Source organism: Equus quagga, chromosome 4 (genome assembly GCF_021613505.1).
Source record: "Equus quagga isolate Etosha38 chromosome 4, UCLA_HA_Equagga_1.0, whole genome shotgun sequence".
In the NCBI taxonomy this organism is placed as follows: Eukaryota; Metazoa; Chordata; class Mammalia; order Perissodactyla; family Equidae; genus Equus; species Equus quagga.
The window spans coordinates 70,521,012-70,547,702 of record NC_060270.1 but is presented as its reverse complement, the minus strand read 5'-3'; the positions used below and the strand labels follow the sequence as shown (position 1 = coordinate 70,547,702).

General features: G+C 44.0%; 1 protein-coding gene across 13 annotated transcripts in view; it reads left to right on the top strand.

Annotated features, from left to right (window-relative positions):
- The window catches only part of CLASP1 (cytoplasmic linker associated protein 1), a 169,046-nt gene that overhangs the window by 134,810 nt on the left and 7,545 nt on the right, over positions 1-26,691 (top strand). For all 13 annotated transcript variants that reach the window (XM_046657659.1, XM_046657658.1, XM_046657661.1 and 10 more), the window contains 5 exons: positions 1,141-1,387; positions 3,864-4,054; positions 5,816-5,944; positions 19,070-19,276; positions 20,700-20,816. In XM_046657659.1, coding sequence (XP_046513615.1) covers positions 1,141-1,387; positions 3,864-4,054; positions 5,816-5,944; positions 19,070-19,276; positions 20,700-20,816 — 891 coding nt within the window. The remainder of the gene's footprint in view (positions 1-1,140; positions 1,388-3,863; positions 4,055-5,815; positions 5,945-19,069; positions 19,277-20,699; positions 20,817-26,691) is intronic.

Below are 26,691 nucleotides of genomic sequence, written 5' to 3'. Positions count from 1 at the left end.
TAAGTGGGGAAAATGAAAAAGTTTTGCCCAAAACATAACATAGTGGTAATGGTTACACAACATTGTGAATGTATTTAATGTCACTGTATTGTACACTTAGGAATTAAATGATAAAAATGGTATATATATATTACCATAATTAAAAAACAAACACACATAAGCAGAAAATGCGAGAGATGTGTCTTCTCAGTAGCACAAGTTAAAAATTTGCCGTAGCAATCATAGTGTGGTCTCACTGCCTGAAACTGTTTCCACCGGTGTTAAATAGTCGGATGTTTGGGATGAGGAAAATGATGGTTTTGCTCTCTTCCCAGCAGTCAGCCCACACTTGCTCTGTTACAGTGCCACCCTGCAAAGGGAGCCAGACAGGCCACTGCACCTCAGAAGAATGGACCCTGAGAGTGAAGGGAGTCAGAGACCAAGGCCCAGAGGACCAGAGGTTTAATTTGTCAAAGAAAAGACTCAGAATATGTTAGGGGAAAAAAAATTTCAGAAAATATTAAAACTTGTCCTTTGACCCAACATAAAGGCCAACTCTGAGAGTCAGAATATTCAAAGGAAGAATGATCTGCCTAAGGGATACTGAGTTCTCCATTGTTAGAGATGAGTAAGCATTGTCTGGCTCACCGCTTGGTGGGAATGTATACAAGGAGTTCATGGACAGTTGGACCACTTTAGATCTTACGATGGTACTTTGGGCAGCGTCTGTCCATTGGTGGTGGGTTGGGGCATCAGTGAGAAAACTCTCACTATGTGCAATGAAAGTGACATGCTGCATGTTGGCCCAGGAGATTCCTGAAGAACTGGGGATGTGAGGTGTGCAGCCTTTGTTCTCAGGGACTCTTCAGAATTTCATGTGATCAGTCTGTCAGAAACTGAGTAATATGAATCACCAAATACAAAGTAAAACAGACTTTATGTGTAAATTAATGAACGAATAGCTGAAAACTTGAGCATATTCATTTCCCTTTAAGGTGATTTATGAATTAGATATTTACAAACTGAAGTACTAATAACTGTCCTTTTGTTAGTGGCCAGATTTCAAGTGAGAAATCGCTGGCTTTCCTAACTCTTCTGAAAATTTAAAGGAAAAGTTTGTTAAAAGTCCTAAAAAGAAACTGACAGTGTGATGTTCTCCAGGTGTCCCGAGATGGTGGGGTTGCCTCTCCTCCCACTGAGGGTCGGGGAGGGAGTGATGTGGTGGAAGGAGGCAGGACAGCTCTGGACAACAAGACCTCCCTCCTCAACACCCAGCCTCCACGTGCCTTCCCAGGGCCGCGGGTGCGAGACTACACTCCATATCCCTACTCGGACACCATCAACACCTATGACAAGACAGCCCTGAAGGAGGCCGTATTTGACGATGACATGGAACAACTTCGAGATGGTTTGTCTTTTCTTTGCTTGATTGTCCCCCATCCCAGAAGTGCCTTCCGTGGGCTTTCCCTCTTGTCAGACCACCTTTGGGTGTACTGGTCAAGCATAAATGGCAATGTTAGACCTGTTCTGGTTAGTTGTTAGTTCAGCAACCACTCTTGAGCTCCTGCTGTGTGCTAAGGCATGGAAGGCACCACAGTGAACAAAAGCATGCACAGTCCTGCTCTCTAGAAGCTCGCAGTCTAGTTGTGGAGGCAGTCATGAGATAAGCGTCACACAAACAACCTAAAATTGCAGCTATGACAACTGCAATGAAGAAAAGCTAAACTCTGCCCATCGGGAAAGGCTTCACTGAGGAATGGGAGCCTGAGTGGAGATGAGAAAGACAAGGAGTCAGAGTTAGTGAGGTGCAGAGTGAAGGCATGAGCAGTCCCAGCCCAGGGCTCAGCGTTTGTAAAGCCCTCTGATGTGTACTTGCCCGGTCCTGAGCTGTGGAAGTAAGATCCTGAAGCACTGCTCAAAGACTTCCCTCTCCTGTCTCACCAGCAGTTTAACCAAGTCTTCCTGGAGCTGCTTTCTGTTGACTTCTGTCCTGCAGCTGGGAGAGAGGGGATCTGACATACTCTGAGCATGTGCGTTACATGTGCCTGCTGCTGGACTAAGTGTTTTACATACATTATCTAATTGATAGAGAAGGGATTATTCCCATTTCACAGATTAAGAAACTGATGTTCAGAAAGGTTAGGTTACCTTCCCCAAATATGACATACTTGGTAGGGAACAAAATTAGTCTGGTTTTTTTCTGACCCTTGTGTTGTAACAGGTGAGTACATATGTATGGTGGTATTTTGGTATGATCGCACCGTTGGTATGATGGTGTTTTTATCTGGAACTTAATTATTTCTTTTTTAACCTGTCATGTTCACATGTTTTGGTTTATTTCAACTTAGTAGGCATTTTAGAAAAAAGATATATCTGTTTGGTTTCCAAGCCTGTTATTTTACTTTGTTTTTCCATTTTGAATGAAGAATTAAAGAAGAACCCTAGGTTAGAGCTCTAAACAGTTAACATTCAGTGACTCCTACTGTGTGTCACGAAGTGTATGACTTGCCGGGGGCAGGGAGGTAAATGAGACACACTGCCTGGCCTCAGTGAGCTCAGGGCCTGTCGGGAGAAACAGACTCCTCTTGGTAGCATTAGTAAAAGGCGAGGGCCATGCTCGAGGCATACGCTGGCTTCAGTGGGGGCACAAAAGAAGGAAAACTGCAGCCCCTTAGTGGATCGACGGATGGAATCCTAAGACAGGAGAGAAGCCCTTGAGTCGTTTGAAAGCAGAAATAGCTTCAGGGCTTTGAAAGCGTATTCCCTTGGCTGTTAATTGGTAATTGCTGGTGGGTAGCAGCTCAGTATAGACCCAAGCATCTGTTTACTGGGCATTAGGCTAATGGTCTGGTCTTCATTATGGCTTGCACCTTCTAGGAATAGTGCACTATTTCCTTTTATTGCTCATAGAATTGGTACATCATTTAACTTATCCATTTGTTGGTGTTGTTTAAGATAGAGTAGTGTTTAAGATGTTGGTTGTTATTTATTCACCAACTGTATATGTACTAAAAAACTTAAAAGAAGAAGGTGGGTTAGTAGGAGAAAAATGATAGAGTTATTAACATTTCAAACTTCCTTATGTGTTTGTTCTCCAATCTTAGAAGCTAAAGAAATATGCGTATACAAATTTAACTAGTTCCTAGTGATTTGTCTTTGTTTTTTCATCTTTTCTATTTAAAGTGAATATTCAGAGTTGAGATCCTCAAAAGAACATGGAAAGAGAAAGGGTCTGCTTTTCTGCCATATAAATCATGGTTCAAGTCCCTGACGAGTTTTACAGTCTGAATAGATAGTCCATGAATAGTCTAAACACGTTGATTAGTGTTTGTTTACTGTCTTGGTTACTAAGCTCTGGGCATTTGAGAAGGGCACGGATGTTAATCAGTCAGATGTGATAGTGAGGAGGACCTTGAGGAAAATGTGTGTACTTCAATGCATATGATACTAGTAAGAGACTGTCCCAGTGGTAGGGCTCAACTTAGGATTGTTGCAGTGGGAATAGAGTTTGGAAAAAGAAGATAGTTAAGGAGGGGCTTTTGGAGGGTTTCTCCTCTTTGTCTGACACAGATGAATGAAATAGTAATTTCTCCTCTTTGTCTGAAACAGAAGGGAAAAAAAGATGGTAAGGGAGGGGGAAGACATAGCATATATTGGTACTTGACACCTGTTCTCACATCTCTCTTCATAATTACTTTGGTGAGATGACCTGCTGAGATAGTAAAGAATGAGGTTGGGGCAGCAATGCAGGATGAAGTGCGTGATCAAGAGAGTTGCCTCTGGGAGCCTGGAGAGCAGTGGAAGGACTGCTGAGCATCACTGAGGGAGCGCCTATAGCCGGACATTTCCTTATGAAGTAACCTTGGTTTCCTGTGTCTCACAAGTGCCCATTGACCATTCTGACTTGGTGGCTGACCTCCTAAAAGAGCTGTCCAACCACAACGAGCGGGTGGAGGAACGGAAGGGTGCCTTGCTGGAGCTGCTCAAGATCACCCGGGAAGACAGCTTGGGCGTCTGGGAGGAACACTTCAAGACCATTCTGCTCCTGCTGTTGGAGACACTCGGAGACAAAGATGTGAGGAGCTTGCTTTGTCCTTACATTTCCCCCTTCCATGCGATGCGGTTATTGAGTTCTTTTGTCATTGGGTTTGGCTTCAGCCTTAGTTTTTGTATTATGCTTACTGTTTACATCAAAACATTTTTCAAATATTTTCTGAGCACCAGTTAGTAAGGGAATGTTTTTGTCAGAGACAGGCTTATGTGCAAGTTTTTTCTGTAGTTTGTAGGAATTGAGGGAAGCTTGTTCCTGCATCAGGATACTTTAACACAAAATTTCTTAAAGCTTTGTTAGCACAGAATGTGGTTTTTTGTGATGAGCTTCTTTCCTTGTGAGTTTTATTTATGTTTCATGTGTAATTGAGAAATAGAAAAGTTAATTTTTTAAAAGACCCTACTAAATGCTGCATTCCATGAAATTCTGTCTTGGTTCACCCCTACATATGTTCACAGTTCTGGTAATCTTAATTGGTCAAGCGACAGGTTCTAGAAGTGTAGATTGTTATTATTTTCTATTATCTTCTCTTACTTTTTTTTAAGATAAAAAGTCCTCCTCGCACTATGACATTTAAATGTGACAAACTAGGCATTTATGCCATGCCTAGGCTATAATTGACACGTGGCACCTAGTAGACAACTCTTAAAGGGGGAGTAATGTAGTCAAAGTCCTGCCTTCTCCCGCCTGTGCAGCTGGTCCCTTATGTGGAGCCAGGAATAAATGTTGGGAATTGCCTGAATTAAACTCTCGAAGTAAAAATCCATCTCCTTGCACTGGGCTTTGTGCAGGCTAGCAGAAACAAAAATAAAATGAGTGTACTGAAGGGTTTGAGGGGCAGGACCCAGCAGATTTCAAGGAAGTTCAACAAAGCCCCTCATAAAGGTCATGCCCAGGGTCATATTGATGGTGACTTGACAGAAGACAGGCGAGCAGAAGCCTTGTGGATGTCATGGTGACTTTAATTGCTCTCTGATGCTTAGGATTAATGGTTTGGCATAGGGTGAGTAAAGACAGAAGGATGATGATAAAAGATCTGTATTAATTTTTCTTAAAGTATTGGCTACTGAAGCCCTTCCACTTGGTTGGGCTTTGTGAGAAGATAAAATGATGCCACGTAGAGGGCAGGATGGTGTATTAGTGTGTGAATTGTACAGATGAGTGACAGAGAGTCAGGATGTACTTTTTGCCTCTGTTTGGTGTAAACTCCGTTCTGTTTTATTGAGATTAGGAGTCTGTTTGGAATGGCTTTCCTCCAGACATATGACTGGGGCCTCAGACAACTTGAGGCCTGCACAAATTTCCCTCCCCTGTGATCTGATCACACAGAACGTCTGGAATAACCACAGGTCTCCAGCTGCCCTTAGAGTCCACAGTTTTACAGATTGTGTTGATGAAATGTTTAGATGCTTTTTACCTGTCTTTTTGTCCATTTTACAAAAGAGTAATTTGCATACCTAAGTCTCAGGAAATCTGGAAATGCCCAGGAAATTGATAATGAATTTAGATGTATAGTCCTCATTTGACTTCATTTGGTCCTCATTTGGCTCATTCAAGAAGCTTCGTTGGGTCCCTCTGGGAATGTCACCATAGGCACAGCTCCTGCTCTTAAGGAGCTGACCGTCTAGAGAGCCTCTGTTAAGTAAGCAGTGAGATGTGTGTCAAAGTATCTGCAGGATGCCAGGGATGTCCAGGATTGAGTGCTTGCTGGACCTGGCTGACCAGTATGTTTAGTGAAGCACTGTGTCTTGTTTCCTGATGTCTTTCTTTCCTCTTGTACTCCAGCATTCCATCCGAGCACTAGCATTGAGAGTTTTACGTGAAATTCTGAGAAACCAGCCAGCAAGATTTAAAAACTACGCCGAGCTGACGATCATGAAGACTCTGGAAGCCCACAAAGACTCCCATAAGGAGGTGAGCCAGGCCTCTGGCCCAGGAGTGCTGAACAGACAGGTCTGGAGGTGCAGTTAGGGTGTGGAGAGAGAGCAGTGTGAATCAGTGTACAGCTTTAAAAAGAGTCCCCTTTGAACTCAGCCTGTGCCATGATACAGGGTGAAAATCCCATTGCTGTCGTGGTGGCTGAGCAGCAGTTGAGGGGCCAGTGCTGCTGGTAGGTTCCCAACTCCCTTTCCACGTGTAGAGTGGGCTTGACCTGTTCCTGAGGAGTTTCCATGTCCACGGTTCCCATTCCTTTGGTTAAAAGGAGGGGCCTGCCGTTTTCTTCTGGCATTCAGCATCTGGCACTCTGGTGTGGGAAATCAAGACTGGCTTGAAGACACAGATGTACGAGTCCTAGAACTGACGCTTTCTTGCTCCAGAACCTTGGACAAGTTATTTTACGCTCTGAACCCCAGTTTCTTGTGTGTAAAATAGAGATGGATATTATCACAAAGATTCTTGTGAGAACTAAATGAGATAACCAGTGATGGTTCCTGGCCCAGTGCTTGATGACTGGAGGCATTACACTGTGTTGGTCTTCCTCCCCTACCCGCATGCTCCTTTCTGCAAAGAGCAAGAGGAATGGAGGCAGCTTTGCCATGCTCTTCACCACCTCCTGAACATTTAAAGTGCTGGCAAACTGTGCCTGTGGTTCTTGGCACCTCACATGTCTATCGGAGAGCAAGAAAGATGTGTTTCTGTGCCCTGCACACATACTGCAGATGTTGGACGCTCAGGAAATCCTCTTCCTGTTGCTTACTGAATTGTTTTAGCCCCTGTAGCTGACCAGTCTTGAGTATCTAGAGGCCTACAGAGAGTGGGGAGGTAGATGAGGCTGTCATAAATAGAAATGATTTCAGTAACCCCCTTCCAGTAAAAGGCACTATGGAAAACAGAACCGTATATTTAGAACTTCAGAAAACTTAATATGACAAACGATGAGTTTGATCCCAAAGTGAGACAAAACCACTTGCTCAGTTCAGTCTCTTGGCTCACATGTGAGTGTCGTGAGCACTCTCATGGATTAAGGGAATTGTGATTAGCGCAATTGTTATATCTACAATAAGAATCAGCCTAAATCGTGGTTTTTCTCTGTTCGTGGTTGTGTGGCTGCTGAACAGTGACGAGTTTGACTTCCTCAAATCCCTACCACAATGGCAGGCTCAGCAAAGATGGGAGTCTCGGGGCCGGCTCCGTGGCTGAGTGGTTAAGTTCGCGCGCTCTGCTGCAGCGGCCCAGGGTTTGGATCCTAGGCGCGGACATGGCACTGCTCATCAGGCCACGTTGAGGCGGCATCCTACATCCCACAACTAGAAGGACGTGCAACTAAGATATACAACTGTGTGCAGGAGGGGTTTGGGGAGATAAAGCAGGAAAAAAAAATACTGGCAACAGTTGTTTGCCCAGGTGCCAATCTTTGGGAAAAAAAAAAAAGGAAGATTGGCAGCAGTTGTTAGCCTAGGTGCAATCTTTAAGGGAAAAAAAAAAAAGTTGGGGGGTCTTGTGCTCTGTGTGGGCATCTCTCCATCTCATAGTCCTAGCACAACACAGGTACATAAGTGGCAGATGTGTTTTCAAACCAGTAACTTATGCTTCTGAAATCTAGCTTGGTTGCATGGTGGTGATAATCACTCACATTTGAACAAAATACTTTCCATTTACAATAACTCATTTAAAAAATGTGAGGACCAGATGAACTAATATAGTCAACATAATTATTCCCGGGTGAGGAAGGAGGGTCCAGTAGGCACTATAATTTGCCAGGTGATTCATGGCGTCTCTTTCAAGGGGCAACTGGCCTGTGCTGATTTTTTTTTTTTTTTTTTTTACCATCGTAGCTTCTCCTTGTTTCTGAGAATACATGATCAAAAAGCAAAGTAAAATTGATGTTGTTTTACATATATGTGACGTCGGTTGTTTTCACTGGAGAGGACATACTTAGCTTGTGGCATTACGGTGAAACTAAGCCATCTACAGTGTGTGGCCCTTACTGTCTCCTTGAAAGATGTCTGTCTTTAAAGTGGGCGTCCTGATCTTAAACTTTGAAACTTTGACAGTGGACCTTAAGAAGTATAAGTTAACAGAATTAAATAATTCATTTTCTATTTACTGTTTTCTTGAGAGATCTCGGGTTATTTTCCCTGCAAAATAAGAAATTTAGGAGAGAAAGTTAAGTGTGAAGTCCTTTAAATTGCCCAAGGGCCCAAAGTGATAATATCTGCTGCTTAACGTAAATTCAGCAGCACACAGTTGCCATGGAATTCTGTGACCCCAGGGTCTCCAGCTGCTGTCACTGATTACCTGATAGAGCAGGTGAGGGAAACATTGTGTTCTGAAAGGAGAGCCTTTGCTGGCAGGCCTCCGCTGCTTTGCATACTTTCAAACTCACCTTGACTCGGTGCCCTTGTAGTTTGCCTTATGAAACTTCACTGTCTCTTTGCCAGAAGATTTAGGTTTTAGGTATGGTTTTTGTTTTTGCTCTTCATTTCCTTTAAAATTCTTCTTGTCTTTTAACCGATCTGTCTTCATTCCTTGTCTTTTTTAGGGCAGAATAGTTGGATGCACATAAAGTTTGTGTTGTAGCATCTTGTTGGCATATAATATTGCACACGATATTTCTCTAGTTATTACATTTCTCATCATTACATTCAAACATTTTTCAAATATTTATTGGACAGGATCCAGAACGTTTCTAGATCCAGTTACTATATTAGTCATACAGAGGTGCAGAGTCTGTTTTCTTGTGTAATTGTTAATTCCAGAGTAAGTTCATCCCGGGTGAATGCTCCTAGAACTTCCTCTCATAAGAAGCTAGTTGTTTTGTATTCACAGACAAACCCAGGCTTCAGCAGGAGATGAAGAACATGAGACCTGGCGGGTTGGCACAGGGCTGCCCTGAGAGACCCTGGCACCCGTTGTCCTTCCATGTCTGCTGTGGTGGTGGCCACACCACTGTGCACAGTGTAGTCTGGTTGTGGGACTGTGCCAATGAAGGACAACTTCTTGAATTGCAATGTCTATAAATTGAAATTTGTCATGAAAGCTCTTAGGGAAGATGAATAAGGCAGGGCTGATGCTAGGATAGCTCGTTTTATCATCTTGTAAGCCAGGATCTGTTTTCTCAGGGTCTTTTAAAAGGAGCTGTGCATGCAAAACATTTTTCTTGTACATTGAAAAAGTACCAGGCACTCAGGGCATCATCCATCCTAAGCTAACATGGATGTTCTGCAGTAAGCTAGGCGGAGGGTTTGGGTACCAATTTAGAGTTTTTATTTTAAAAGTTGATGTTTGTCAGTTTAGACATGTTTCCATATTCCCTATTTGAATAAATAAATCTCTTTCATTATCTATTTATTTTTGTCTTTTTGGTACATAAAATTGCTGTTGAGTTTCAGTGCCCAGTTAATGAAGTTTCTGTGGTTTACAGTAGTGTTAGCTTTTCGCAGACATCTTAAAGGGCTAAGGCCTTGATAGTGACCTTTTAAAATCTTAAGCCCATTTTCTGTTTTTCAAGAAAACTCCATTAATTTTAACTCGCTTCATCTTAAAATTTGCAGTCTGTTTGTTAGAGCTGGTACAGAGTCTCTCCTTCATTGATTGAGAGGATTTACTAAGAGAATTGACACTGTGAATGAGTCTTTGGGGTCAGTGTGAGGTGTGAATCTTGAGACAGAAAACCGGGTTCTCAGTCCAGCTGTGTTGTCAGTTGTCATCACCTCTATGTATCTCTAAGCATGATTGTTGGGAGAATCAAAGACATAATGATGTGGAAATATGCTTTTAAAACTGTCATATGCTTTACAAATGTTGCTACATAAAACTGTTTTCCAAAAAAAAAAACTGTTTTCAGGCATCCTTATCCATTTCAGAAACGCCATTTCTTGGTAAAAAATTGGTATACTAATTATTAATCATTTTATACACGTTTAATGTAAGAATAGTTATTGCTCCCAGTCTTGCTTGAATACTTGGTAAATGTTCTGTTTAAATTTAAAAGAAGCACCAGCTCTATTTCTTGAAGATACTCTGTAATTGAGACTTTTTGATCATTAGGCTTAGCTTTTTCTAAACTGGGCCACATTAGTGAGTATTCATGTACATTTGCCTATTAAAAGAGGAAAATGTCTGCATCACTTTATGTCACTATACTGGGTCACCAAACATTTCTTGCCCCACACAGAAGTCTTGGTGATTAAGGCATCAGAATCCAGCCTCAGGTGGTTTGGCTTGTTTGGGTAAGTCTGATTCTTAGATAAATATAAGACAACCATTGTTATGTCTCTGGGGGTTTTATTTTTAAATCATTTCTAGTTAATTTTATACGTTATGACTTTAAGCAGTTAAAAAAAGCAAAGCCAGACCAAAATTATTATAAAAGAGAACTTCTCAGGGCCTAGTTTTCTTGCTTCTGCTTCCCCCAGCTAGCATGGTGTGTCTTACACAGACCTTTTGGCAAACATCGTGACCAGAGAGAAGCAGTAGTGTGTCAGAGAGAAGGCATCTTTGATATTCTGCTTCAAATACCAATTAAAATCACGATGTCCCCGTGTCTTAACCAGACTCCGTGCACTCTGGAATGGCCCTTAGAGGCTTCTCAGGGCAGCAGCCGTGTGTCAGTTGGTTCTTGAGAACAGTGCATTGTGGGAACCTAGAGAAATTACTTCACCTCTCTGGACCTTGGTTTTTCTTATCTGTTAGCCCAGGGAGTGGACTAGATGATTATCTGTTTCTCATCCAGCCTCAAGATAATAGAAGTGGCTATTGAGTAACAAACCTAAACCTTCATAGACTCTAAATCTCCAAGTTTCCGTGGGCATGATCTTGGGATGTGGCCAGAGCCCTATTTCCTTGAAAAGATTTTGCTTTTTAACCAAAAGAAAAACAAGAAACCTCTATAGTCATTTAAAGGTTCAAAGTTGCCAAGCCAACAGTCTGACACTAGTAGCACAAACTCTGGTAAATGTTTTATTGTTTATAGGCATTCGTAGGCAGGGGACAGGGGGAAGTGCTCCAGTCTTCAAGGAGCTTATGGTTTAGTTGAGGTTAAAACAAAGGAAGCAACGTGTGGTTCAGAGTGGAGTGCACTAGGAGTTTGGAGTAGCTGGAGTAGTCAAGGAAGAGTCCCTGAGGGAGGTAGAACCAGGGATTGGTCGAGAAGGAGTTAGAGAGAGAATTCTAACAGTGAGCCAAGACCACATGGCCAAGGAGGGGGAGCGTGGGCTTAGAAGACATGCTGGTTCAGTCCGCTGCCCCAAGACTGCCATCGTGTTCTGTGTGTCAAGTGGAGATCCATTTCCCACATCACAGGGTTGTTGTGAAGTGCCGAGCATTGTGTCCAGTTCTGGATGGCAGCAGCGGCACCTGCTCCTGCTGTTGTTCAGGGCAAAGGGAAATGGTTCCTCCTCTCTGGTGAACTGACTCTCTTCGGAACCAGCTGTGACTCCTGCCTGTTAGCTCCTGTAGCTTCAGAAAAAGCATCTTATTAACAGAAAGACAACTCACATACAGAAAGCAGTCGAGAGAGCCATTGCTTAATGTCAGAACCTTTGAGTTTGGTATTGGAAGACGGGTTCTCCTCCTGCTTTTACCAGTTTACTGGCTGTGTGTGGACAAGCCACAGAAGCTCTCTGGATCTCTGAAATGCTTGTAACAAGGTGGCTTGGGGGAGCAAGGATGCTTTATGCCCTGCAAGGCCTGGCCTGCAGGGCTGACATCAAAGCCAAGTGAGTAAGGTGGCTGACATTGTTGAAAACGGGATGCTGTCCTTTTTATCTTCTGCCGTTGAAGAAAGTAGACTGATTCTGAATATAATTGTTGTCATTTTTTTTTAATTTTACACAAAGCAGATGTAACTACAGTTCTCTAAATACATCTAAGAAGGCTATTTAAATTCAGTTGAATAAACTTTAAAATTCTAATGAAAAACACAACTTGTGTCTTTGGGCTACTGCATTGGCCGAATCTATCAACACCTACACTAGAGAGGCTGCCACATTGTCATCTTTAGACTGGAAAGCACCCTGAGTTTTAGAGATGGACGTTGGATGCAGAAGAGGAGCCTTCTGTGCACTGCCCAACTTCCATCTGAGGTTTCAGTTGCCTCCTAAGCCCCTCCTGAGAGGCCAGCCAGCCCAGATCTGCGATGTCTTCCAGGCCAGAGTCACAGCCACCTCCTGGGTTCCCAGCCCCTCTGACTCCTCCGCATTTTTCCTTGTTGGTCCTGATTCTACCCCTTGGGACAGAATAAGTCTCCCACCTGAGTGCCTTCCCCAACTTGGGACAGGCAGTGCTGACCCGAATCTGCTTTCCCAGGCAGGGGTAGGGCGGCTCTGTTGTTAGAGATCGTTTCATTCAGTGTGTGCCTCCTGAAATTTTTTGTGTGTGCGTTTTTCAGGGGAAAGCGCTTGTCAAGTAGGGGTGGAAGAAAAGGTTTTGTAATCCAAAATAATGTAAAAATTCTTGATTCAGATTCTCTTCTTCGTTTTACTGATGAGGGAAACTGAGGCCCAGAAAGTAGAAGAAATTTTCCCCAAGACCACCTCTCTAGTTCCTGAGAGAAGCAGGTCCAAAACTCAAGTCTCCAGACTTTGCACCTAGAGCTTTTCTTCTTTCCTTCTTCCTCCCTGTGGTACTGAGCCTCGCCAGTTGAGGACTTGCATGCCTGGTTCAGGTCCACCTAAAATCCCAGAAGTTACAGCAGTGCCAGTCTTTCACCAAAGACGTCATTTCCCCAGTATACTGGTGCTGCTAAAACTTAGCGTCTATCCTATTTTTATAAGGTCTTTCCAGCTTTTCCCAGAAGGTGGCGCCAGTCTCATCCTTAGCTTCCACATGATTGAGGAGCTAAAAGAGGTGTACCCTACTGGGAAGAGTTCTTTGATTCTGGGCGTTTCTGAACATTTGCTTGCTTGTTTGCTTATTAATTTATTTATTTTTTAATTCAGCCAGTTATTCTGATGTGTCTGTGACAGAGCCAAATCAAACTTTGTGCACTTAAAACATGCAGTCGAAATTTTGACAAGTTCTATGCTCTAAAAGAAACCTTATCTTTAAGCAAACACTCATCAATTTTCTGAGTAATGATCTCACTTTTTGAAAAAGTTACATAAGGAGATTATCTTTTCCTAGCCAGACACTATTATTTCACTAAGTTCGAAAAGGAAGAATTCCTGTGTTTCTAACCAGACTGTAGTAAAATCAGCAGAATTGCAATGATTTTGATCACTTCAAGATGGGCAATAGCCCGGAGTCTACCCGGCCCCACTCTTGCTCATGAACGTGCCGCCCCTTTTAAATCCTTGCCCCTCTGGCCGCCTCGTCAGCTCAACAGTGTTGTCCTCCTTCCTGTCTGTTGCCCGTGTTTACTTGTGCTCTCTGTTTGCTTACATTTATAATCTTCGCTTCTTGGGTTACATAGAACATAGGGGCAAAACCTAAAGTTCACCCTGATTCAGGCGGCTTTCCAGAAGCTGGGGGCTTGGCATAGAGAGGGAAGTCAAGAATACCTACCTCCCTTGCCAAAAACCGTGTCTGTCTTGGGAAACTTCCCCTAACCTCAGAACGGAGAGGGCCTCCAACTTACCATCTTAAGGTGCAGCTTCTGACATTTTATCTTTAGATTTTTTCAGAAAATCTCCTTGTGTTAGATACATCTGATTAAAGGCTTCGTGCAGGCAGCATCTAGAATTCTTGGAGTTTTGTAGGAGGAAGTTGTCCTTGGTTTTGGGTTTCAGCTCAGCACATCTGAGACAGCCTGTTTACCCAGCAGCTCGCTGTAGGGTAACTCGCTTTAGCCTGAATGACAGTAGATCATGGAGACACTGGAGGAGAGGAAGGAACACTTGTGATAGAGTTCTTACTGCGAACCTGGCCTTTTATTTCCTTGTCTCGTTAATGCTTGTTGCATCCCTGAGGAGCACTGGGGTGGGCGCGGGGGTCCGTTAGTCTGCTCCAGTCACGACTGAGCGGCCCTGCTGGGCCTTGAATCCCAGTCTTTCTCCAAAGCCTGTGTCTCTGCACTCACTGAGCTGCTTCCCCGTCCTGGTGGGATCTTAAACATCGATTCCTGTAGATCAGTGTTTTCTAACTTGTATCTGTGAAATCATCTAGTTTTTCCTGACCCTTTCTTTTTTTTTTTTCCATGTTTAAAAACACACACAGTTTCCTCATTTGGTTACTATTACTTAGCTTTCTGGCCAGAATGTTGCACTATGTATGAACAGTGGTTTCTTACAGTAGAAAGGCATTGGTTTCTGAGCATGGTCTCACAGCAGGACCAGATCAGAAAAGGGGTGGACCCCCTCTTCCACTTTTCACCATCTGCTTAGCTGTGTGTAACTCAGCCACAGGCTAAGGATGCGCTGGGGACTGAAAGCAGTCTTAGGGACGTGCACGAACTGAGGAGGAGGAGAAACACTTCATCTTAGGGAGTTCAGTGCACGATGGAGCTCTTCTCAGAAATATGCTACTCCTCTTCAAACAACTCATCTCTGGAAAAAACTAACCTGAACTAAAGTCTCTTTTCCAAAGAACAGATCTGTTGCCTTTCTAGTGTGTCACCTAGAATGGGGCACTCTGGGCGTTGTACAGTTGATTTTTCCCAAGCCCCAAGTTAGTCATTGTGGATATCTTGCCTCGTCGTCATTTTCTAGGCTAGCATCTTAGTTGGAACACGTAAACGCACATCAGTGAGGCATACCTCAGGGGTGAATTTCCCAGTTGTGAACATTTAAAAATATGTACACTGTAGGAAAATTAGTTTGACAAATATTTATCGAGTACCTAGTGTATGCTGGACATTGTGCTGGGCATGGGGGTGGAAAGATGGTTGAGATGGGAGCTTGCCTTCAAGGAACTTTTAGTCTAGTGGGAGAAACAATTCCAGCAAAACGTTTAAGTGCGGTGATCGAGTTGTGCACATGAGGCTTCCTGGAGGTTCTGTTGAGGTGAGTAGGTCCTGAAGGATGACTTGACCAAGCCAGGTGGAGAACATGAGTGAAGGACGTTCAGGAAGAGTGAAGGCGTTAGACAAGGGCTCCGAGATGTGGCTGGCAGGGTGTATGCAGGGTGTGCCCTCACCTCTGTCACCAGGGCACAATAGGAAGAGGGAGGGCAAAAAATGTGACTAGACAGGCAGGCAGGAGCCAGGCCTTCTTGACCTTCCTTGCTGTATTGAAAACCCTGGGCTTGGTCATCAGGTTAGCGTTCTAAAGTGATTATTGGAGAGGGCAGACCTGCTCCGTGTTGGCACAGCCTGGGTAGGAGCGGTCCCCTGGACAGAGTTCTGCCCTCTGGCAGCCCTGGAGCTCCCAAGTTCAATGCTGTGCCTCTTGGTGACACCTCTCCTGCCCAATGTCACCTCTGGTGGTGGTCCTCATACCAAGGCCTAGCTCATAATCATTGCATGTTTTGTAGCTCCAATTGTTTGTATGTTCTCTCTCTTAATCCAAATAACTGTAAAAGTAGATATTTTAAAATCCTCATTTTAGAATTTTAAAAAAATTGAGACTCAGACCAAGTAAGTATCTTGCCAGAGGATTGAACTGAGGTTCGTCTGCCCTGCTGCTCTCAGAGGCTGAGAATGTGCCTATCCAACTCTGGAGGCTGCTTTACTTGAGGTAAAAGGTTAAAGGTCACGGCACGCACATCAGGGCCAAACAGCACTCTTCTTTCGGGGGATCTGTATGGAAAAAGTGCACTTTGCAGGAGATTGAGCTGGCAAGAAAAAAGTCACAATGGGCTTCTTCTGATGGCCTCTTTCCTGTGTGTATGTGACGTGGAGTGAGATGCCATAAATGTGACTGAGTTCATGCTTGCCAACAGGGAAGTCTGCTCACTTATATTGAGGTGCCTGGCTAACCCAAACCACGTGCTTACTGGCAGGGAGGCAGAGGCAGGGTGGACTGGCTCTGCATGGCCGAGGGCCCTTCAACTGGAGGAATCCCCACAGAACACCAGAGAAGCCTTTTGCAGACATTGATTCTACTTCCCACAGCTCACCAGCCTCCTTCCATCTAATCCTGGCCAATTACAGGAAACTCCTCAGGTAGCAGATCCCCACCATCTGGCCCCTGCCTGCTTCTGTGGCCTCGTCCCACCGCTTCATTGGTCTTTGCATCCTTACGCTGCCCCATTGCACGGACCACCCCAACCTGGCCCAGCACCATGAGGGTGAGGCCCAGGACCCATCATTCTCACCTCTGGGGCCTGAGCTCTGAGCTCATTCCTGACACACAGGAGTGAGTGAATGCACACAGAGGGTGGTGAGGAAAAATTGCCAAAGCTTTCAAGTTCTAAGAATCTTATGAGCTTCTTGAGAGTAGGACATGACTCTATTAAGATAAAATTACCTCTCTGTGGTGCTTTGCACCCAAGCCTGACCTCTCGCATATATATATATAAGCACAGACAAATCCTGGATGTACTTGACACCTGTCTTCTCATATGTACACAGTGTTTACCCTTGAACCATGCTGATCAGGGTCTCCTTTGCCTCTTAAAAGGATTAATACGTAATCCCAGTGTATGCCGCCACAGGTGTGCGCGTTGTGTCCCTGAGCATGCTGACCAGCTGATGATAGGGGGAGTGATCTTATTTCATAAGACACCCAGCCTTTGAGCAGTACCTTACAGAGACAGCAGGTACCCCTAGGGAAAGTTCAGAAGGCCTCCAACAAGAAAGAAATATGACTCTCAGAATTCAGGAAGGTAGGGCTTCTTTAAACAGGAACATATCTTCGGACAGACAGGAGAATGAAGTTGAGTCCATCAGTAAGAGTTGAACCCCTGGTAAATGCCCAGCCTTGCTGAGTTCTTCAGAGTGCAAAAGAAATGTTCTAGTTCCTGCCCTTGCAGCCTGTTCGGTAAGAAGAAATATACACGGGCATGTCAGCAAGAATACAAAGCAGTCTACATTTGGTGCCAGAAATAGAGAAGAACTCTTAGAAGTGGAGGGAGAAGAGATCATTCTGGTAGTCAAGAAGGCCTGGGAGGGTCAGGGCACATGTGTCAGCCACGTTTGAGGGAAGTGAGTTTCCTAGCTTAGCAGAGGGGAGTTTATGGGAACAGTGGGAGATAGGCAGAAATAGTAATGATTATAATGATTATAATAATATTAGCTAACACCCAGGGGGTACCTGCTCCATCCCAGGGATCAGGTCCAGGTCAGGAAGACCTCACAGAGGCTGCGTGATCCTGCAGGGCAGCTCGCTGGCACCTCCCACCTTGAACCAAGGGCCAGACTGCTGACTTTCCCTGAATCCCAAAGGGCATTTTAAGTAGATTTTTACAAATACATTTTCCTTGCTGTGCATGTTAATATAACATTCTTTGCAGTTTTCCAGTATAATAAATATGAAGAAAATAAAATTACCCGTAATCTTACCACCCTGAGATAACGAGGGTTAACATATTGTACATTTCCTTCCAGGTTTTTCATAGCGTTAACTGCCCAGTGTGGGGGCATGAATGGCCAAAGTAGAACTTCTTAGTGAAAACCCCACTATTAGCAGCATGGCCCACCTTAAATGTGTCATTGTTCAAATGAGATGAATTCAGCTCTCTAGTGTTGGCGGGATTTCCCTTTACTATTGCAGAGAGCAGAGCAGACACGTGGGGCAATGAGGCACACTCTGGAAATGAGCCCTGTTCACAAGGTAGTCTAGCCTGGACTGAACATGAGGCTGAGCTGCTGGCATGTTGTCCAGAAGCTGTGGCTGGAGAGCCCTGAAATCTGACCCTCCTAGAGAGAGGACCTGGGGCTCTGGGGGCGGTGCCTCAGTCAGGCCTTAAGGTGGCCTAAAGCAGCCCATGTGGCCACCATATGGCTCAGGTTGCCTTTCTGTGTCTCCTACCTTCCTTGGCTTGTATGGACTGACTTTTAGCCTGCTTGTGCCCAGGACTAGAAGATGCTTTCCAGATGGTCAGTATGTGGTTTTCTTTCATCGGTTTTTATTTAAATCACAAGAGTGCTGGGATGATTGAAGGCTTGAGCTGGTAGCCTTGTCTTATTGCTGAGTTGAAGACAGAGCTGAGTTGTTTTGAATAGCAGAACACAAAGAATCTGGGTAGAAGGACCCATCCAGGGCCTGCAGTAGGAGAAAGTATTAGCTTTTCATTGTATTTTGTAAGAAAATGCATACCTCTTTATACCTGGTGTCTTCGTATATCGTTTGTATAATGTATGTACTCCTGTGCTGTTAAGAGCAGTAACTATCATTTGCTGAATCTCAGTCATAACTCGATATTGCTCATCGGATGATCTCTGTGAGACACCACCGTTTTACAGATGAGGACATGGGGATTTTGCACTTGGGAGTGGCGTGACTGGGATTTGCCTTGGGCTTATGTTCTTTCTTCCTTGGTGAGTTTTGCATTTAGCTTCTACCTTTATTACAGAGGGTTTTTGTGGACCTTCTGGTGACTTCTAGAACATGTCCTCTGTGTACCCTAGTGCGTCGAGATCTCTTCAGAGGCCGCTCCTTTGGTCATGAGGCAGCCATTTCATGTACTTCCTTGAAAGTGCAAGGTGAGGTGATACCATGAGTACATACTCCTGGAGAAGCAACTTTCCACATGAGGCCCCTCAGGAAAACACTTTCAGAGAGTTCTTTCTGAGCTTTCCCAACTGCTTTGCAATTAGGCACCTCCATGGAAACATAAATGTTGAAGTCATTCTGATTTTCTTTAGAGGCTTCTTGCCAGCTATTCCAGTTGTGTGTGTCCCATACGCCATTGGAAAGCATTTATATTTCTGGGTCCTAATCCTCTAGGGCAGAGACGCTCAAATTTTTGTGTACACAGGAGTCTCCCAAGTGCCTGTTAAAACAGCTTGCTGGGCTGCACCCGCACAGTCTCTAGTTCAGCAGATCCAAGAAGCTGCATTTCTGCCCAGTTCTCAGGGCTGCTGCTGCTGCAGGGGGAGACCACACTGGAGGCCACTTCTCTCAGCTTTACTTTCCTTATCAAAATTAGTGGCAGGAAGTGATAGCTGCCATCTAGCAGTGAGTGAAGCCTTTGTCACTTGGCCTCTGAAATATTATTTGGTCTTTTCTCCTGTTGTGGCATGTGGAGCTCACTCATTTGGGGGAACCCATGTTTCAGGTGGTGAGAGCTGCCGAGGAGGCTGCGTCCACACTGGCCAGTTCCATCCACCCGGAGCAATGCATCAAAGTGCTCTGCCCCATCATCCAGACAGCCGACTACCCCATCAACCTCGCCGCCATCAAGATGCAGACCAAAGTCGTCGAGAGGATTGCCAAGGAGTCCTTGCTGCAGCTCCTTGCTGACATCATACCGGGCTTGCTGCAGGTAGGCCCTTCATGATGGCATGGCCCAGTGCCTGTCTGCGTGGGGCTGTGAGGCCAGGAACAGTGGCTGCTCAACTCCAAGTGGTGTGGGGACTTTGCTCTCCTCATTCACTTGAGGGGCAGGTAGGAAGGGCCAGGTGTTGAACTGTGTTTTCAAACCTGTGAAGTTGTGTGACTTGGACGCCTCACAGCTTCTCTCTTGTCTCTCGTCCACCCTCCCCTGAGTGTAGCAGGAAGATTTTCCTGGCAGCCTAGAATTGCGGCTCCCGGAATGAACTTTCTGTTTACTATAAACATATTTTGATCATTTTTGTTGTTGTTCATTCCTTAAACAAACCGTTCTTGCAAATCTGTGGGCCCTAGCCCTGGGCAAGGTGGGCCATGGAGTGCAAAATCAAGTAATGGTCCTTGTTTTTACATATCCAACAAATATTTATTAAAATCCTTCTAAGCATGAGGCATTGAGTTAGCTAGACTTTGGAATATAAAGGATGTTTCCCACTGTGGTGGCACTACCTCAGGGATTTTCAACCTGCAGTTGGACACAGTACAGCCATGCAGACAAGTATAGATAGTGGCGCCGTCTGCTGAGCTACTGTAGAGAGGAGCAGGTGAAGATTTCTCACGTCGGAGGTGGAGAGGTGATTTCCAGGTTGGGGTAGTGGTAAGAGAGGGATCACAGAGGAAGTGATTTAGAGTTGGGCCCTAGAGAGAGAGAGCGATTTCATGGGGAAGGGTAGAGAGAAAGCAGCTTCACATTTAATAAATGCTGCTGCTTGTTGGGCTCTTGGCTTGGGAATTTAAATACATAGCGCTGAGGACTGGATTATTCCAGACAGAGGGAAAGACACAAAGGCTGAAAAATCCTCAGGGCTGTTTGAAGAACAGCAGGTAGTTGCATTGGGTATGGGACAAGGATGAGGCTGGCAGGTAGATTGGGGTCCAGCTGTGGAGGAATGCACGTGTCAGGCTGTGGGACTAGACGGTCCCCAGTAGTCTTTGGACAGTAGAGGAGTTTGCCCACAAGAGCGAGTGAGGTAGTTCTCGTTACTTTAAAGGCATTTTCACATGTGAAATTTGCCTTATCATTGGGAGAAATATGGAAGAAGCAAGTTCTTTTCTGCCCTTCATTTCTTTTCTCATTCTCTCTGACAGCGTTTTTTGGGTGACACTGCTGTGGCAGCTCATTACAAAGCAGCGCCCTCTGGACCTCACCAGCAGTCCGCTTCCGCACCCAGGGACTAAGCTTTGACCTCCCTGGGGTGAACCCTGTCTGGGTTCCGTTGCAGAGCTAGGGGGTATTGGTTGTTACTGACAAGTCCAAGGTTGAACTATGAGGGCGTTTGCGGAAATGTGGATGAAATAGTGACTGTGAAGCACATCTTTGATCTCGTTTCCTTTTTGTGTCCCCCTTCTCACTCTAGGGTTATGACAACACCGAAAGTAGTGTGCGTAAGGCCAGCGTGTTTTGCTTAGTGGCAATTTATTCCGTAATCGGAGAAGAGCTGAAACCTCACCTTGCACAGCTCACAGGGAGCAAGGTATGTATAGTGTTACTTGGGCTCTGCCAACTTGTCATAAGTCTGCTTGTCTGTAGCTCTCAACTCCAGTCAGGTTTTTCTCATCATATGTGTTTTAGCTGGGCCTTATTTCTTCAAAAGAATTTTTCTGTAGATAAAAATGACCAACTACATAGTGAAGTCGTTGTAAGGTGATGCCAAGATGATATAGCATACTCTATTGTAACCCGTTTTTGAAATGATAATAGCTTTGAGCTTCCAGTTTATTCCCAAAAGTAAGATGACTTTGTTAGAAACCTCACAGAAACACTAAGGAAATTGACCTCCTAGCTAACAAAGCTGAGTCAGGACCAATTCCCTCATGGCCGTCAACAATAGTGATGGCTGGGTCTCGCCTTGTGTCCCAGACACTGTTCTCTACACTTTGCATGTGGTGACTCGTGTATTCAGGACAACAGGCCTGTGGGGTAAGGATGGTTATCCTCCATTTAACCTGCCACGGGCACAGTGCTCTTGCTCTGGAAGCCAGGCTTTTACTCACTGTGCTGCCTCTCGTGTTCCTGTAAGAGTATTCTAGAATTAGGGGCAGAAAATGGAACAAAAGGACTGTTGGCTCATTGAAAAGCAGAGTGGCTGAAGGGCTTATTGGTTTACAAATAAACTCAAATCTGATTAATCTGCCAGATGAGAGCAGGGAGAAAGCCCCAAGCCCTGAGAGGCGAGGCTGGGAGGCTGGCTGGGCCAGGAGCCTACTCCAGGGATTGCCTATGGGGAAAGCACATCAACATCGAGTTCACAAACGCCCTGGCAGGTTTAAAGCGTAAAAAAGCATGAGGCTGGAAGCGCCTGACTTTGCTCCTTACGAGAGAAGGAATCAGCAAGTGAGGCCCCATTTCTTTTCAAATAGAGCTGTTCCTTTGACACACCTGGTGTGCATCACAGACAGCCTTGCTTTCCCCTAGTTCTGGGCGAAGCTGCCTCTGCCTGCCTTTGACCACAGCAGGGCTCATACCCTCAGCACTATTGACTCCGGGCCACTTGTTGTGGCGGGCTGTCATGTACATTGTAGGAAGTTTCCCAGCATCCCTGACTGCCACCTGTAGATTCCATAGCACACCCCACCCCTCAGTGTGACCGTCATGAGAGTCTCCACACATGGCCAGATGGCAAAATCACCCCTGATTGAGAACCACTGGTCTGGAAAGAGGGTGACACTGTCCTCTTCTTGCAGACAGAAATAAGCAGCAAGGTTGGCAGTTGTGAGTGAGGCAGGTGTGGATCAGTGATTTGGGGGCTACTTCACCTGGTTCCGGTTTCCAGTTTCTCCTTTCCTTCTCTCTTCCTACAAAGGGTTCTTATTGATCCCTTCCCTAACCATGATCTGAAAAATACTGAGCCAAGAGTCACAAACAGCGTGCTAGGCCAGGAACCGTCCTCCCTCTCCCAGCCTCCTTCAGGGATTTGTAGGTGGTTCCTGGCAGCAATGAGGACCTAGAAGACAGTATGCACAAAGGGAATTAGATTCATAAAAGCAAAGTTCATCCAAAAATAATATTAGTCAGATCTCAGTTTTGTCTGGCACTTTCTAACTTTCCTGAGTAAGGAACTGTCCCGTCATCTCATTTGACCCCTCTAATAAGGAACTGAGGAAGTACAGGTGTGTTTTATCCCTGTTCTGCAGCGACCTGCTGCCCCTCTCAGTGGTAGCCTTGCATCTAGAGCCCATGCCCTGACCAGGAGCCAGTACTTCCCCCTCCCCCAGTTACAACTTAGTCAGCTCAGAGGGCTTAGGGAGGCTGGCCTTAGACTTTTCTGCTTTCGTAGCCCAATTCATCCAGCCATTACAATTTTTACATGTGGTAACTGGTGTGTTAATATGAACTTTGTAGACACATGTATACATCTCCTAAAACAATCCCCCACCACCCCACCAAAAAAAAGATGAGTAGCCGACAGAACGTGGTGCTAAGTCTGCCTCAGTTTCCTAGACTAGAAACAAAGAGAGTCAAGCCCTGGCTTCTGTGTCTCTGTGTAACCAGGCCTTTCAGAATGCTCTTCCACTGCTTAAATGAGGTGAGTAAATGATAGCAGCTTCTCTAGAGAAAGGCCTGCTGCCAGCTCAGGGAAGGAACCTGTGTGGTGCATTTTGACAGGGGCGCCAGTGCTATGGCAGCAACACTAGCTTTGGGGTCAGACAACCTGCCTTCTAGTCTCTGTCCCCCACTGATAGCTGTATGACCTTGAGCAAGCTTTCTTTTCTTTTCCTCAAAAATATGTTTTTGTAGCAAAATACACACAACACAGAATTTGCCATCTTAACCATTTTTAAATGTACAATTCACTGGCATTAAGTGCATTCATATTGTCATGCAACCATCACCACTACCCAAGTCCAGAACTCTTTTCATCTTGCAAAACTGAAATCCTGTACCCATTAAATACTTATTTCCCTTCCGCCTCATCCCTCCGCGCCCTGGCAACCACCATTCTACTTTCTTCCTATAAGACTTTGACTATTCAGGTACCTCATAAAAAGTGGAATTACACAATATTCGTCATTTTAGACTGGCTTATTTCACTTAGTGTAGTGTCCCATAGGTTTATCCATGTTGTAGCATGTGTCAGAATTTCCTTCGTGTTTAAGTCTGGACAATATTCCATTGTATATACATACAACATTTTGCTTTTCCATTTCTTGATAATGGACGCTTGGGTAGTTTTCACCTTTTGGTGAATAATGCTGCTAGGAACATGGGTGTACAAATATCTCTTTGAGACCTTACTTTCATTACTTTTGGGTATATCCAGGGAATTGCTGGATCGTATGATAGCTGAAATGTTTCCCACAGCAGGTGTACCACTTTACATTGCCACCAACAGTGCACGAGGGTTCCGCTTGCTCCACATCCCTGTCAACACTTATTATTTTCTCTTTTTTTGATAGTAGCCATCCTAACAGCTGGTGTGAGCTGGTGTCTCATTGTAGTTTTGATTTACATTTCTGTAATGATTGGTGATGCCAGGCATCTTTTCATATGCTATTGGCCATTTGTATGTCTTCTTTAGAGAAATAACTATTCAAGTCCTTTGCCCATTTTTGAATTGGGTTTGTTTTGCTGCTGTTGTTGAGTTTTAGAAGTACTCTATATATTCTGAATATTAATCCCTTGTCTTTGACGCACAGATTTTAAAAATTTTCATGAAGTCTAGTTTGTGTGTTGCTATTGTTGTTGCCTGTGCTTTTGGTGTTATATGCAAGAAATCATCCCAAATCCAGTGTTGTGAAGTTTTTGCCCTATGTTTTCTTCTAGAAGTTTTATAATATTAGCTCTTAACATGCAGGTCTCTGATCCATTTTTAGTTAATTTTTGTGTATGGTGTTAGGTAGGGGTCCAACCTCATTCTTTTGCATGTGAATATTCAGTTTTCCCAGCACCATTTGTTGAAAAGACTCCTCTTTTCATTGAATGATCTTGGCACTGTTGTCAAAAATCATTTGACCATATATGTGAGGGTTTATCTCTAGGCTCTCTGTTCTATTCCATTGGCCTGTACGCCTGTCTTTATGCTAGCATCACACTGTTTTGATTACTACAGCTTGGTAGTAAATTTCGAAGTCAGAAGCAAGTTCTCCAGCTTTCTGCTTTTTCAAGAACCTTTGACATTTGGGGTCTATTGAGATTCCATATGAATTTAGGATTTATTTTTCTTTTTCTGCAAAGAACCTCACTGGGGTTTTGATAGGAATTTCATTGAATCTGTAGATTGCTTTGAATAGTACAGGCATACTTCACTTTATTGCGCTTCACTGATATTGTTTTTTATAAGACCCTTCACCAGCAGAAAGATTATGACTCACTGAAAGCTCAGATGATGGTTAGCATTTTTTAGCAATAAAATATTTTTTAATCAAGTTATGTACATGTTCTTTGGAGATAATACTATTGCACACTTAATAGACTACAATATAGTGTAAACTTTTATATGCACTGAGAAACCACAAAATTTGCATGGCTCGCTTTGTTGCAATACTCACTTTGTTGCAGAGGTCTAGAACTGAACCTGCAGTCTCTCTGAGGGTTGCCTGTATTGACATCGTAACAATGTTGGGTCTTCAATCCATGAACATGGGATGTCTTTTCCTTTATCTGTGTCTCTTATTTCTTTCAGCAACATTTTGTAGTTATCATTGTACAAGTCTTTCACTTCCTTGATTAAGTTAATTCCTAAGTCTTCTATTCTTTTTGAAGCTATTATAAATGGAATTGTTTTCTTAATTTCCTTTCCAGATTGTCTATTGTTAGTGTATAGAAATGCAAGTGATTTTTGCTTATTGATTTTGTATCCTGCTACTTTGCTGAATTCACTTATTAGTTTTAACAGTGTTTCGTGGCCTTTTTGGGATTTTCTACACAAAAGATTGTATCATCTACAAAGATAATTTTATTTCTTCCTTTCCAATGTGGATGCCATTTATTTCTTTTTCTTGCCTAATTGCTCTGGCTGGAACTTCTTGTATTATATTGAACAGAAATGGTGAAAGCAGATATTCTTGCCTTGTTCCTAACCTTAGAAGAAAAGCTTTCAGTCTTTCACCATTGAGTATAATGTTTGCTATTGGCTTTTCATATATAGCTTTTGATATATTAAGGTAGTTTCCTTCTACTCCTGGTTTATATTGAGTATTTTTATTATGAAAGGGTGTTGGATTTCGTCAAATACTTTTTCTGCATCAACTGAGATGATTGTGTGTTTTTTTCCCTTCATTCTGTCAATGTGGTGTATTATATTGATTGACTTTCATGTGTTGAACCATCCTTGGATTTCAGGAATAAATTCTAATAGGTCATGAGATAGAATCTTTTTTTTTTAAAGATTGGCACCTAGGCTAACAACTGTTGCCAATCTTCCTTTTTTTTTTTTTATTTTTATTTTTTTAAGGATTGGCACCTGGGCTAACAACTGTTGCCAACCTTTTTTTTTTTTGTTTTCTGCTTTATTTCCCAAACCTCCCCCCACCCCGGTACATAGTTGTGTATCTTAGTTGCAGGTCCTTCTAGTTGTGGGATGTGGGACGCCGCCTCAATGTAGCCTGACGAGCGGTGCCATGTCCGCGCCTGGGATCCGAACCCTGGGCCGCCGCAGCGGAGCGTGTGAACTTAACCACTCGGCCACGGAGCCAGCCCCGAGATATAATCTTTTTGTGTGTGTGAGGAAGATTGGCCCTCAGCTAACATCTGTTGCCAATCTTCCTCTTTTTGTTTGAGGAAGATTGTCACTGAGCTAACATCTGTGCCAGTCTTCCTTTATTTTATGTGGGATGCCACCACAGCATGGCTTGACAAGTGGTACTAGGTCCATGCCTGGGATCTGAACCTGCAGAGCCCACGCCGCCAAAGCGGAGCACATGAACTCAACCAGTACACCACCTGGCCGGCCCCTATAATCTTTTTATATGCTGTTGAATTTGGTTTGCTAGTCTTTTCTTGAGGATTTTACATCAGTGTTCATACAGGATATTGATGCGTAGTTTTCTTATAATGTCCTTGGCATTGGTATCAGGACAATGCTGACCTCATAGCATGAGTTTGGAAGTGTTCCTTTGTCTTCAGTTTTCTTGGAAAGTTTGAGCAGAATCAGGTTGGTGGAATTCGCCAGTGAAGCTGGCTGGTCTGGGGCTTTTCTTTGTCAGGAGATTTTTGATTAGTGAGTCAATCTCTTTACTAGTTATAGATCAGTTCAGATTTTCTCTTTATTCACAATTCAGTCTTGGTAGTTTCTGTTTTTCTAGAAATTTGTTTCATCTAGGTTATCTAATGTGTTGGTGTACAATTATTCATAGTATTCTTTTTGGGGTTTTTTTTTTTGGCTTTTGGGAGTGTTGTTTGTTTGCTGA